This window comes from Amia ocellicauda, chromosome 4, assembly GCF_036373705.1.
Source record: "Amia ocellicauda isolate fAmiCal2 chromosome 4, fAmiCal2.hap1, whole genome shotgun sequence".
NCBI classification, from domain to species: domain Eukaryota; kingdom Metazoa; phylum Chordata; class Actinopteri; order Amiiformes; family Amiidae; genus Amia; species Amia ocellicauda.
Genome location: NC_089853.1, coordinates 19,828,251 through 19,841,044, shown reverse-complemented (window position 1 = coordinate 19,841,044; position 12,794 = coordinate 19,828,251). Strand labels below are relative to the sequence as shown.

The 12,794-nt window shown below is 40.8% G+C and overlaps 1 protein-coding gene across 1 annotated transcript in view; it reads right to left on the bottom strand.

Annotated features, from left to right (window-relative positions):
- The window catches only part of fam189a1 (family with sequence similarity 189 member A1), a 127,020-nt gene that overhangs the window by 73,570 nt on the left and 40,656 nt on the right, over window positions 1-12,794 (bottom strand). The window contains exon 2 of the mRNA XM_066701274.1: window positions 2,025-2,081. Coding sequence (XP_066557371.1) covers window positions 2,025-2,081 — 57 coding nt within the window. The remainder of the gene's footprint in view (window positions 1-2,024; window positions 2,082-12,794) is intronic.

The window sequence follows — 12,794 nt, the reverse complement described above, 5'->3', positions numbered from 1 at the left end:
GGGCTCTGACCGCACACACTTCACATAGCTCTATAGATTGGGCTCTGTACCCTTTCACGCCTCGCACAGTTTTGCTGTGTGTTCTATAGTCCTAGCTCACACCAGCAACTAAACAGATAGTCTCCTGACCTCAGTGGAGGTGCTGTCTTGTAGAGATGTGAGAGGTATATTGGATTTCACACCATTTCATACCTCCAGATGACTTTGTTTCCCCTTTGAAAGTGCTGGGTTTTGTTGGTTAGTCATTGTAAGGGCTTGTCACCTAAACTGGCCATGAATTACAAGTTTGAACTGAATTTCCAGACAGGTATGATAAACAACCTAATGGAGTTCCAATATTTACAAAATTAAGATTCAAGTATATAGAATATTGCAGTGAAGGTGCTTTGGGACATGAGTATACACACTCAATAAAACTAGCAGGCATATGCACCCTTCATTTGAACAATAAAAATGATTTCCCTTCAGCAGTGACCATCAAGAGAACAAACAGACTCTGCAAACTGTGCCAAGAATATAGTGTATAATGGATTACATCAGCCCCAGCTGAACGACACCACTACAACAGAAAGCTAATGATTCCAATTTGAAAACCAATTATTGCAAAGGAACACGAAGGATAATCACAGAGTCTGTTTTACTGGCAAAGCAGCAGAATGCAAATACCAAAGGTTTTAGGCTACTAAACCACTACTATTAATGATGTGCATCGACCAATCCAACACTGTGCTAAATCAGAAGGCAAAGCACAAAGTCTGAGAACAAGGCACATCGAAAATGTAGCCAGCACACCCAATCCAAAATACCTTGTGTGTGAAGAAACGCTTCACTGAACTTCAAAGACTCAATGCATACACTTTGCATTATATTTGTTTGCAGCCAGACTGTGAGGTATGTCTGTGCCGGGAAGAATTCTGGAATACAGATTCTAAATCAACCTACATGACAGCTTATGACATACCTGTCCCTCGGTGTGGGAAAACCCTTCTCTAATAAAGAATACTTAATATCGGACAGGTTGCTTGCTGTAACAAACAGAAACAAAACAGGAGAGTTCATAGAGATCTGTCAATATATTTTTACATATATGTGTATATGTTTTATTTTTTTCTCTGCAGAGAACAAAAGCACCCTCAAACTCTAGACATGAAAGAGAATCTTCAATTCAGACAACTCTTTTAAATCCTGCATAATGCAAGTCAGAAGTGTTTCTCTGTGTGTACTGAAGTAATGGTGACAGCATCCCTTTTTTGCTCTCTGAGTGACAGCGTAACTAACATGTTCTAAAGGTGAGGGAGGCAGCCTGAGTCTATTCCGAGTTAAAACAAACTTGGCAGTCAACGGAATCGACACGCTTAAATATGTGACAGGCGTCAGCACGGATTGATACACCTGAGAAGCCTCCACAAGCTCCCGTTCTGTGGGACATAAGAAGATTCTTGTTCTCTCTACCACGGACACTCTTCGAGGTACACCAGAGATGCTTCTTTTTATTTCCAAAATCTCTAATTTCATAGAACACTCAGTTGGGTCTGATGCATGGGAACCCAGCAGGTTAAGACCTGGTTTAATAGTAAGATCTGCAACTGGCAATTACCATAAACTCATCACCCAGTGCCACTAAAACTCTATGTATCATATGAAAGTTTGTGAAGTATGTGAAATATGTGCAACATCTGTAAAAGTCATACTTGTGTTTTATTAATTCACTCATTCATTTATTACTTGAATTCTGTATTTGAGTTATGACCCACAGAGTAAGGAATAATCTTCTAAATAATGAAACACCTAGGTTTCCAGCTTGGCAGCTGATGTGTCAGGCTTCTTGTCTGGGGTAGCTGTGTCTTAGATACTGTACGTCTGTAATAGTAGGACACAGAGTACCAACCAAGCGCCAAGCAGCCAATGCTTTAATACAGCCATGTCACATTGCTTGACATGGCAGTAACAAGAGCGTGACAGCTATTTGAGTCTCTGTGCGTATGGTTCAGTCCTGTGTGGCTGAAAAGGCTTGTGAGACTTACCACCAGGGAGAGAGGCCTCTTCCACGACACTACCCCGATCAAGCCTGACAACAGCACCTGCGAGCAACACAAGAGGAGACAAAGGTTAGCACATGGCACAAGGTTAACTAGGATAGGAGGGAAGGGCAGAGGATACTACAGCGTTTATTAATGAGATTAGAAGAGGTGTAGGGATATCGACAGAAAAAGGGCAAAAATTTAGTCTGTGCAAATCACACGCAGAGAGAAACAACACTCAAGCTAAAAAAACTATCAAAAACAGAGGTTATCATAACAGAAAATGATGCAAATGTAATATAATCGGTTATTGAGATATAGTCACCTGTTTTGACAGGTCACTTTTAACAGCACAAAATAGACAATTTCAATGTTTATAAGGTTTGACAATATTACAATACTAGCTGGTAGTTAGCATGAGGGTTGGAGGTATGATAGATTGGAGGATGAGCCGTACATTTCTCTCCATTGACATCAAGCTCCGTCAAACATCAGTAACTGCAGAAACAACCTTGATGCTCTCAGTTCAGGCTGAGAAGTGACAATAAAGCACGATACCCCTTGTGATATTTCACACATTGCAGTCACACTTCTACTGCTGTACCAGCGAACATATTTACAGAATCCTTTTCAATGCTTTGGGCAGAGAGACCCATATAAAAAATCCCGAACTGCGTGCTTTGCATACCTTCACTGAACTAGACTAGAGGATTTGCAACTTTTCCTCTTAGGAATCTGGGAATTGTAGTACTGCACTGGAAATGTAAAAAAACAATCTACAGCGAAGAATGAGAATTAAAGCAGATGTTAAAGTTGTTATAATAAATAAAGTAATATATATTTTAAGGAGGTATGAATAGCCTGCTGAACTTACAATTGTTCATATATTATAACATCATAACACAACGACCATTAAAAGGGATATCATCCTAATTGCTCCACCACCATGTTCTTAAAAGCTGATTTTGAAATCCAGTCTGATGTTTCAGCATCTTCCTATAAAAAAGTTAGGTACTTATGCAAGCCTGGCCTTTTTTCAGGGGTGATTAAATATTCATTAAATTGTAATTTTTTAAAAAGCTTAAATGAATACACAGAGGTATGTTTAAATCCAGGCAATAAAAAAAGGATAAAGTAAAGGACAAGACACAAAAGGATCAATGGAGAAAGGCAATTCTGGGCCTCATGGAGACCTCATGGAATCAGGGTTTTACCTCCATGCAGGGCTGAGGGATTCAAACCCCTGTCTAAATTATGCATGCAGAAAACATGCCATGTATGCACCAGCTGTTTATCAGCTTCCAGGAGGAGCTGCACTTGTTTTGGGAACAGGGAATCATCTTGGTGCGAGGACACAAGGAGGAATCAAAACAAGGATTCAGAACATGTTAGGTGGAGCTCAATTCAATATGTGTATTGGGTGGGGGGGCATCAACTCAGTTCGGCAAATGGGGGGGTGGGGACAAAATAAAACTAACAAAACTTCCCAACTTCCGACTACACTTTTATCTTATAAAAATATCATAATAATAAGTTTGCACTATGGGTGGATGAAGACCTTTCTAATAGCATGCTAAATGGCTTTTACAACTGAATGTTTCTCAGCACGGTTAGTGGGTCACTTATAACTCTGCCTCCCTGAAACACTCTGTCTAAGCCTGTAATACTGACTGTGAAACATATGAGTGCAAAATCTTACGCAGATACTATCATGTGTTGTTGGCATTGTGTTTTGTTTAACACTGGTTGGTGTGTGAAGCTGACTTCCCACAGTTTGTTATCAAATCCTTCATAAAGTTTGCAAACCATATCAATGAAATAGAATAAACTATTGTAAATCAACTGGGTTTCATTTTATAATAGTATTCGGTAGCTGTTCTTGTGGGGCCAGTATCTGAACTCACACATTTCAGCTGCGTTAACAAATATGCTGAAAACGAAAACTACACATTAGGATTCCCCACAGGCTTTTTTCGTACGCCAGGAAAATGTCTGTTAATTAACAGGGAGTTAACAACTGAAATAATGACATTTCCTATGAATCGCGATGGTCTAACAGCCTACTGCTGGGAGAAGATCATTTAATAAGCTGACATTCTTCAGAACCAATGTTTCATGATCACTAAGCAGCACTAATGGAGGACACCAGGAAGGATGCACAAGGAGCCTACTAATGCATTTTAGGTGTACCCTCCACTTTTAATATCTGTTGAGTGGTTTCAATTAAGAGAAATGTTATTCTGAAGACAATATACCTCATGGGGCAGCTTATGGTTTTCACAACAGGAATTGTCTTTACTCTTGCTGCTTTTCAAATAGCTCAAGATGGAACGCTTAGCAACACCAGTTGCTAAGGCACGTTTTCCTTTTTTTTTTTTTTTTTAATCCAGAGTCCTCTGCATCAACCAGATACTCCCCCAATCTGGTTCTCAAGAAAAAATAACAAAGTACAGCACAGACTTAAGAGAATAGAATAGAAAAGAAAAGTGAGAGAGCCTCAGTTACAATGGTTAACCCAGGAAAGGGACAGCACAAGAGGCATACTGGGAGACAGAATCCAGGTTGAATATGGCACTACTCTCTAAGCAAACACAATGGCTTCAGTAAATGTTTTACTGGCACGGAAGGCTGAAGTCAGATAACCTTTATCTTATTTTAAAAGGCTGATCTTGTTAGTCCACTTCATCTCCTGCAATAACTCATTCTGCATTAAGGTAGGAAGGTAGTCAGTGGTCTCCCTGATCTAAACAAAACCCAGAGAATCCACTCCTGTACTCCATATCTTTACAGTCTGCTTGCCCTCCCCCCCAATCCCCCTCCGTTTTCAATTCCTATTTTGCTTGCACGCAAATGGCACTGATACCACAGCAGTTAAAGTGAAAAAAGAAAAACACTCTCATTAACCAGAGTGAGCTGCACACGGAGCACTGATTTATCTCTCCCCCTTGGGAATGCATTACAGCGTTTACAGAGACTAGAAATTATACGGGTATGACTTTCAAAAAATCACAAGTATGCCTGAAAAATGACTCTAAAGTGTAGACCCCAGGAAGGCATGCACAGCACACCCCTCCAAAAAAACAACAACTTTATATTCATTCAAATCAATCACTCGTCTCAGAATGAAGGGCCTTTGCTAACCCAACATCAATTTAAGCAGCCTCAGCTCTTGTGAAGGTCTGCCACCGGGCTTCCGAAATGAACATATGCAGGCAGGCTGAAGCAGGATCTCGGTGCCGTGTGTGGTGTCAAAATAACTAATGCATCTATCATAACACAGTGCACGGTCTGCATGCAAAACGGCTCTGCGGGATGCAAAAACAATCTGGGTACGAAGAACACCAGTACGGTGCGTTTTCCCACGCTTATTAATCTGCCCACTACTGTCGCCAATTCCTGCTGCCAGCTATGTCCCCAGGCCCCCCTGTGCCCATCCTCTTCCTCCTCCTCCTCCTCCACCACCTCCTCTTCCCTTCCTCCATTGTGGACGGCATTATCTGTCATCCCAATCAAATGAAGAAGGCGGAGTCGGGACGCTATGGAGAGGTGTGTTGCAGTGTGTTATTATTGTCTCCTGTGTGAGCTTTTAAATTGGATTGCAATCTCTAGTGGAATGTGGTTTTCATTAGCGCCGAGGAGCGTCTCTCAAGTGTCATCCAGGTTATGACCATGCAGGAGTAGAGGATTGATCGTAGTGACATCATCCTCACACCCATCTCACCCATCACTTGCCGTGTTACTGCAGGACACTGTTAGCTGTGTTCGGCTAACAGTGTTCTGTAGTTACACAGGCACTGTCCCTCTGTACAGTAGCTGTGTCCCATCTTTGAATGAAAGAGAATGAGACCTGGCTGGGCTCCTGGCACTGGCAGAGAAAAATAACACAAACCTGTGTTTGTTGGTAATTAAATTTGCTCCAGAGGCTGCGGCTGTCTATTATTAGTGTTATGATAACTGTCCTTGGGTTGTTAATGTGGTAACGCAGCGCTGGCTTCGGGAAGCCGGGAGTGAAAAGGTTAGCGTTCCTGTCATATTAACGGGCTCGTCAGCGGAAACCTTGCCTAATTAAAATGAGCCCGGTCCCACCAGGGGTCAGAGCTATCACACTGAACTGGGGTTAGTGCCACTCTGATATTTTGGAAATTTTGCAAGCCTTAATTAAATACCTCAGTAAACAGAGAGCGGGCCGGGGGTGCCAGTGAAAACACAAGACCAAGCTTAAAGTAGCTAATGAAAACAGACAACTCCTCATCGGACTTAGAGGAAGTAAACAGCCTCATGTAAAAAAAAATATTCACAGAGCATGTTGCTTTTTTAAGGGCAGGAGGGCCAACCAGAACAGCACGATCTGATTTTAGTTAAAAAGAAAAGGTAAATAAAAAATGAAGGTTTCTGCATTTTCATGACATCACTGTGCACCACATCCAGAGAAGCAAGCTACACAAGAATTGTTTAACCTGGTATTGGTATTGAATACACCTTTGAAAGAGTATGCCATTCAAGGATTACATGATTATACAAGTCATTCTTTGAGGTCTTCAAAATAACTTAACACAAATATTCACACCCTCAGTTATTTAATGTATTGATTTTCTGCACCGTGAGGCATTGATTATTTTAAACACAGACTTAAAATCAAGCCATCTGATACATGAGCCAAAGCAGAGAGGCAGAAGTAACCAGGGTTTCCCTAGCAACCAGTGGCTGCCAATTATGAGTCTCCATAATGATTTTCCATTTCCCTCTCCCCGGAGGACAGCCTTTTCACTAAGGAGACTGTGGTTTTAGACACCCCACTGACACACAGACACTGACACACTGAGGAAGGCATACATGGTCACATGGACAAACAGACACACGGAAACACAGATACACAGATCCCCATTGATTCCATCTCTGCAGAGATGTCAGCTTCCATGTCAAAGAAGACAAGGTCAGCGATTAGCAGATCTTGGTGAGAGAGTGAAACTACAGTACTGTATTACATTAGGTATTTTGTTCCGAGTAAAATATATATATATATGCTTGTTTGTGTTTCCTGGAAGAAATCAGTAATATACATACATATATATATATATATATATATATATATATATATATATATATATATAAAACACACTCACAATGCATTATTTATAAGTACTTACTTATTTACATTGCCAGCCTTCAAAATCATACTAAATGTGCATACTAAATGAGGCAATATATAACAGCACAGCATAAAGAGCATATTAATTCTACTCAAATCCTATTGTGTTTGCGATGTCAAAGCCTCATCTGCCGTCTTAATTAAACTGAATGCCTGGTTGTGAAATTGCTGTCAATGGCAGCTGAACAACAATAGGTGACTCATGCAAGACAACTCCAACTGCTTTTTAATGGACTTCCAAAGCAGCAATTTAAGTGTCAGATGCCTACAATGCAATCTGGCATAACCAGCCATCACATACATTTTCAAACAAGCAGAATGTGACATTTTTTTAAAATGTCAAGGCTGGGTAACATGACTCCAATACAGTAACGTACACATTTGATGACTTCCACACTGTCGGAGCCCAGAAACTGCTTTGCTGAGAGTGTCTTTCAGAGTGAAAGAACACCGTGACTAGACTCTGTACATGTTCACTATGGTATATCGTAGTAAAAACACAGTAAAACATGAAGGGGTATAGCAAATCATCAGGATACAACCTGCAAGGAACAATGTACAAACCCATGGCATTAGCACGGGGAGAAGTACAGAGAAAACTGCATTTACTGCAGTAAAATAAAGAGGAGCACTTTTGAAATCATGAGTTGCAGTCTTGAAGTTTGTTCAGTCTAGATGTCATTTCCAGGTAAATACAACAAGAGCTACCATAGGATTCCACATATGACACACACAAGGAGAGATAAAAAATGAATAAATGAATAAAAAGGGCACAGAAGTTGATTGTGATCCTGGTGTGGAGGAGACAGGATAGCGCACCGAACTGATCTCGGGGGCACTGATTGCATTTGAAACTCAAGAGTAAATCAGCGCCTGCACATCCTTCCTGAACAAAAGCTGGTAGTAATGAGCAACAATCAATACGATGCTAAGGTTTAAATCAAACACACGGCTCCAGGAGTCCCCAGAGCACTTCTTGTTTTTTTTAAGGAGTTTTTTGTTGTGTTTTTTACACTGCAGAAATGATTATTCCTTTACGGGCTCCTTGTCTGTCATAACCCTCTGGAAAAGCATATTGTGCATAGGTCTCATTTTCCATCTTTGCTTTAAATTGAAATAAATAGGTATGCATATTGAACAGATGCTGTGTAGCTTTAATTTACTTAAAGGATATAATCTGTTGTAGGTGGTCAGAATGCTCAATGCTCAATGCTGTTAACAGGAGGAGCAAAGCCCCTGGATTAACAGGACAACAGTAAACCCCAGTGAAGAGCCATGCTGGTGAAGAGGAGGTGATAGAGGGGGGGAATGTGGAAGTATAAGTTCCCTGCTCAGAATAACAAGCAATAAATTAAAGCCTGGCTGTCCAGTCCACTCCCATGCTGATGTTTTGCTAACTCTACCTCATCAATTAATCAAGCTCATTCTTAATCAGCAGGATCAATAAAACACTTAAAGTATGAAAGGAGAGTAGTATACAATGGACTGGAATAAAATGAATTTCATCACAACTGAACATTACAGATGTGTAGCTAGTGCAGATGTGTTTCTACCACATTCACAAATGGGATATTGTGTGTGTGTTTGTATTATGATGCCTGGTTAATAAATCTCTGCTTCACATCTGCTCCCCACCACTGGGGCACTACTAGAAAGGTGTTAAAGTAAAGATTGTATTACGTTCATGATGATTTAAAAAACGGTTGTACACAAACTCCCTTCTTTCATGTTAATAAAGGGAAGAATAAAGAGCAAGTTTGGGGATCTTATTGTATCCCATGCCTTGAAAAACAGAACCAGGGATTGTGGGTAAGAGGAAGGAATGATTCTGGTATTAAGTATGCAGTCAGGGCCATAGGACGCCGTTTCGGATTAAACGTGTGTAAATTGAGAGCACATTTTAAACAATGGAGTAAAATGCCATGGGAAGACAGCACCAGCAGATCAGGTGTAATAAAAATGCCTTTCCTGGGTAAGCTAAAATAACCAGTCATGCTCCAATAAGATATTCAAATGTTAGATTAAAAGGAATCAAGTTCTTGGTTCGCTGTGAGCAAAATCTTCCTAAAAGTGTGACATCGGTGGTGCACGCTTGCAGTGAATGGGAGAATCTGGATCTCTGTAACGCTGCTCTCATTTACACTCGCAGACTCTAGAACCAACCTAATCCTAATCGCCATGGAAACAGAAGCCCAGCAGCACTCCTGCACGGGGAGACAGTTCAATTACCTGCACATCCACACTGCAGTCAGACATCATTACAGTTGCACAGTGGAGATTTATATTAGTGATTGCACTGTAAATCCCCCTTTCCACCCTCCCTCTCATTCATTCTTGAACTTGAATAAGCCATTAGCATTCTTAAGATCATATCTATGTTTGTTTTTGTTTTAACAGGAAAAGTACATTTTCAATGTTGCTTACTTTAAACAAAAAAAAAAACAACCACAGACCAGCAAACCAGCATATGACTCTGCTGACTATGTCAATTGGATTAGTGCAATCTATTAAGTTCCTGAAACTATCAGCAGAGGTTTGTCTTCTTTCTTTCATTCTGAGAAACATTCAAATCTATAGCCCTGGCCTTCACAGAGGTGAAATGAGATATTACTGAGTGGTCTTTCTTTCCAGTGAGAAGACGCTGATAAGGCAAGGATGATTAAAACCCTGCAGAAGAAGTAGAAAAAATAAAAGAAACTCAGAGGACACTGAAACCATTTCGTTTTTTTATCTGTGGATTTAGATAAAAGACCAGCTGTAAAGTATAAAACCATGTGGTCAGAAGCACAGTGTTTTACATCAACACAAACCCAAATTACTGAATGTAAATGATATTCGAAGACAGTTTTAAAGGAGACCCCTAATAAGATTCCACTGTCTGTCTTCCTCAATAATTGCCAATTGGAGGCAGCAATATTGCATTAGATAATGGGATCCAGCCAATGGCATTTTCAATTACTGCTTACAGTCTCTGTGAGATCAAAATCAAATATTTTATTTCCAGACCAGGTGGAATGAAAACCCCTGCAATGCGCCTGTCACGAGGGCTTCAGTCACAATGCCAGGGCCCGGGAAGGCTGCGCAGCTCCACAGAGAGAGCAATTTTCTATGCATATGGAATCACGACTATCAAACCGAGCTCACTCCCTCACACAATAGAGGAGATGGAGGACCCTCAGCTCCTCCTTCTAAGGAAGGAATAGTGAGAGGCTGTAATTGTGATGAAATATATGCCAGAATTTGACAAATGACAGTGGCCTGCAACGTACGGCCAATTATATTTATAGCTGGGATGAAATAAAATAAAAACATGATTAAATCAATTAAAGCTGTAAGTAAACAGAGGTTTGACCAGGCAGCTGGCTGGCTCAAGAAAAGGTCAGCAGATGCTTCTCTTTAACAAGGTCTTACTGTAAGTTTCTTAACACAAGCAAATCTGTTATTGAGGACATAACAGATAGATAGATAGATAGATAGATAGATAGATAGATAGATAGATAGATAGATAGATAGATAGAGGGACAGAGAGAGAGAGATAGTGAGATAAAGAGAGAGACATAGATTAGATTGATTAAATTGATGGATAAGTCGGGTAAACTGTTTTCACCGGCACTGTTATTGTACTTGAAATGACACATTATGGAATATTAAATCCTACCAATCATAGACACACTATCAAAACATATTATTTCCATGTGTTACATTTACTTTCCAGAGCTTCCAATGCAAAGCTAACATTCGTTTCAAGATTTCAGAGTTCGGGATAAAACTCACACAGGAATCACACTCAGTACCTGCACTGAGCCCTGTAGCCATTGGTCCCCAACAAACCACAATTGATAAGATAGGATTTATTTAATTATCTTTTCTTTTTTCTCTTCCTCCCATTTGCCAGGTACAGATCTACGATAGGGTATGCAGGGCTGTCTTCCTGTCTTGACTTTTAATGAAGACGAATTGAGGGGGGCAGAGTCTTCAGAGGGAGAGGGGTCAGCGCACACTACCAACAGCAGCTTGCACAGAAGTTCTCCCAGCAGCTGTCTGTCATCTCCAGGATTTCAAGACCTTGACTTGTCTTTAAAGCCCAGTGCTTCGGGGAGAGTCCCTGAAAGCAGTGGGTTCATCGTCTGTTTGACACCAGCATGGCACTCTTCTGTGTACAATAATTGGGACATAGATTATTTGTTCGCTTGTGAACCAAGACGGGGCTTAATGGTGACAAAACTGTATAGATTCTGTTCTCCTTCCTGAAGATCAAACACTAAAAACTATCAGTTATTAAAATAAGAACATATCCTGTCATGTTGTAGGAAACATGTTGTGCTGCGGAGGTGGCGAGCACTCGCATAATGTGTCACGTTGTCCATAAAACGCGTCTGTGATTTACTTGTATGAAAACAACCCATTTCAAGGAAGTTGTACAAAAAGATCTGCGGTATAGGAAATTGGAAGCAGTGGGGACCAATGCTATGCTTGGATTGGCAAACATATCGAGAGAGAGAGAGAGAGGGCAGGCTGCTGATAAAATTAAATTACTGACAACATACCCCTGGATATGCAATGCACATTACACAAATAGACCCGTGACATCTGAATGACAACCTGCTATTTACATATACACTGCTATGCTAAAGCTGGATATACAGAACAGTCCCCCACCTTGTGGTACTGATTACATTTATGTTTGTGCGTGTGTGCGTGTGTGTGTGTGTGTGTGGGGACAGGGATGAGGGGGTGGGTTAATGACATGGAAACAGACCTTGCAGTAAACTACTCATATTTGAAAGAAAAGCTTTTGAAGCCGGTTTAGTTTTTTTTTAAACAGAGGAAGCTTAATTGCATGTTTGGTTTCATTTTCCCATCTTTGTCTGTTTAAAAGCTTTAAAAATACATTTTCAGTGAAACAATGTACAGTTATAGAATAGTGGGTGACAAACTAAACCGGTAAAAGGTTAAGCCCCACACAGCACACAAACATGATAGACCTCAAACAAAGACAGTTCCCAGAAGAGGAACAAATACTCCTTCAGCTGGGCAGTCTGGTCAGAATTGTCACACATTTGTATTTGCAGGTTACTGGTGATCACTAAATCTGCACCATTTGGCCCACACAGGGCCACCACAGGCTGATTGGGTCTCATGAAACCAGATGCCTACACTTACTCCACATTGGATGAGAAAGTAAAGCAATGGCAAAGCTTACCCTTGCAGAAGCCCACCATTAAGCTTTAGGCTACCACATGACAAAAGTGGCCATTACGGGACTAATTATTTTACAAGCAAAGCAGCACAGCCATGGCAACTCCACTGTAAACTGTAACCCATCCAGCCGCAACACATTCTGTGCCATGGCTGATGAAATCACAGTTACCAGGAAATTCACCTTTGGGATAAACCTGCACATATAAACTCCTGCACATGGAATACCCCGAGGCATCACCTACTGTTCTCACTGTAAGGGAAGCACACTTCTGAATTGAATAGGGCTGTTATGAAGGGCCAGGACTGAGGATAGAGAAATAATGCCTACTGGCTCAATACAAGGGACATTGCAACAGTAATTCATATTTTCCTTGTCAAACTCCTTGACTGCCATGGGACGGATCAGTCAGCAGACTCCTGTG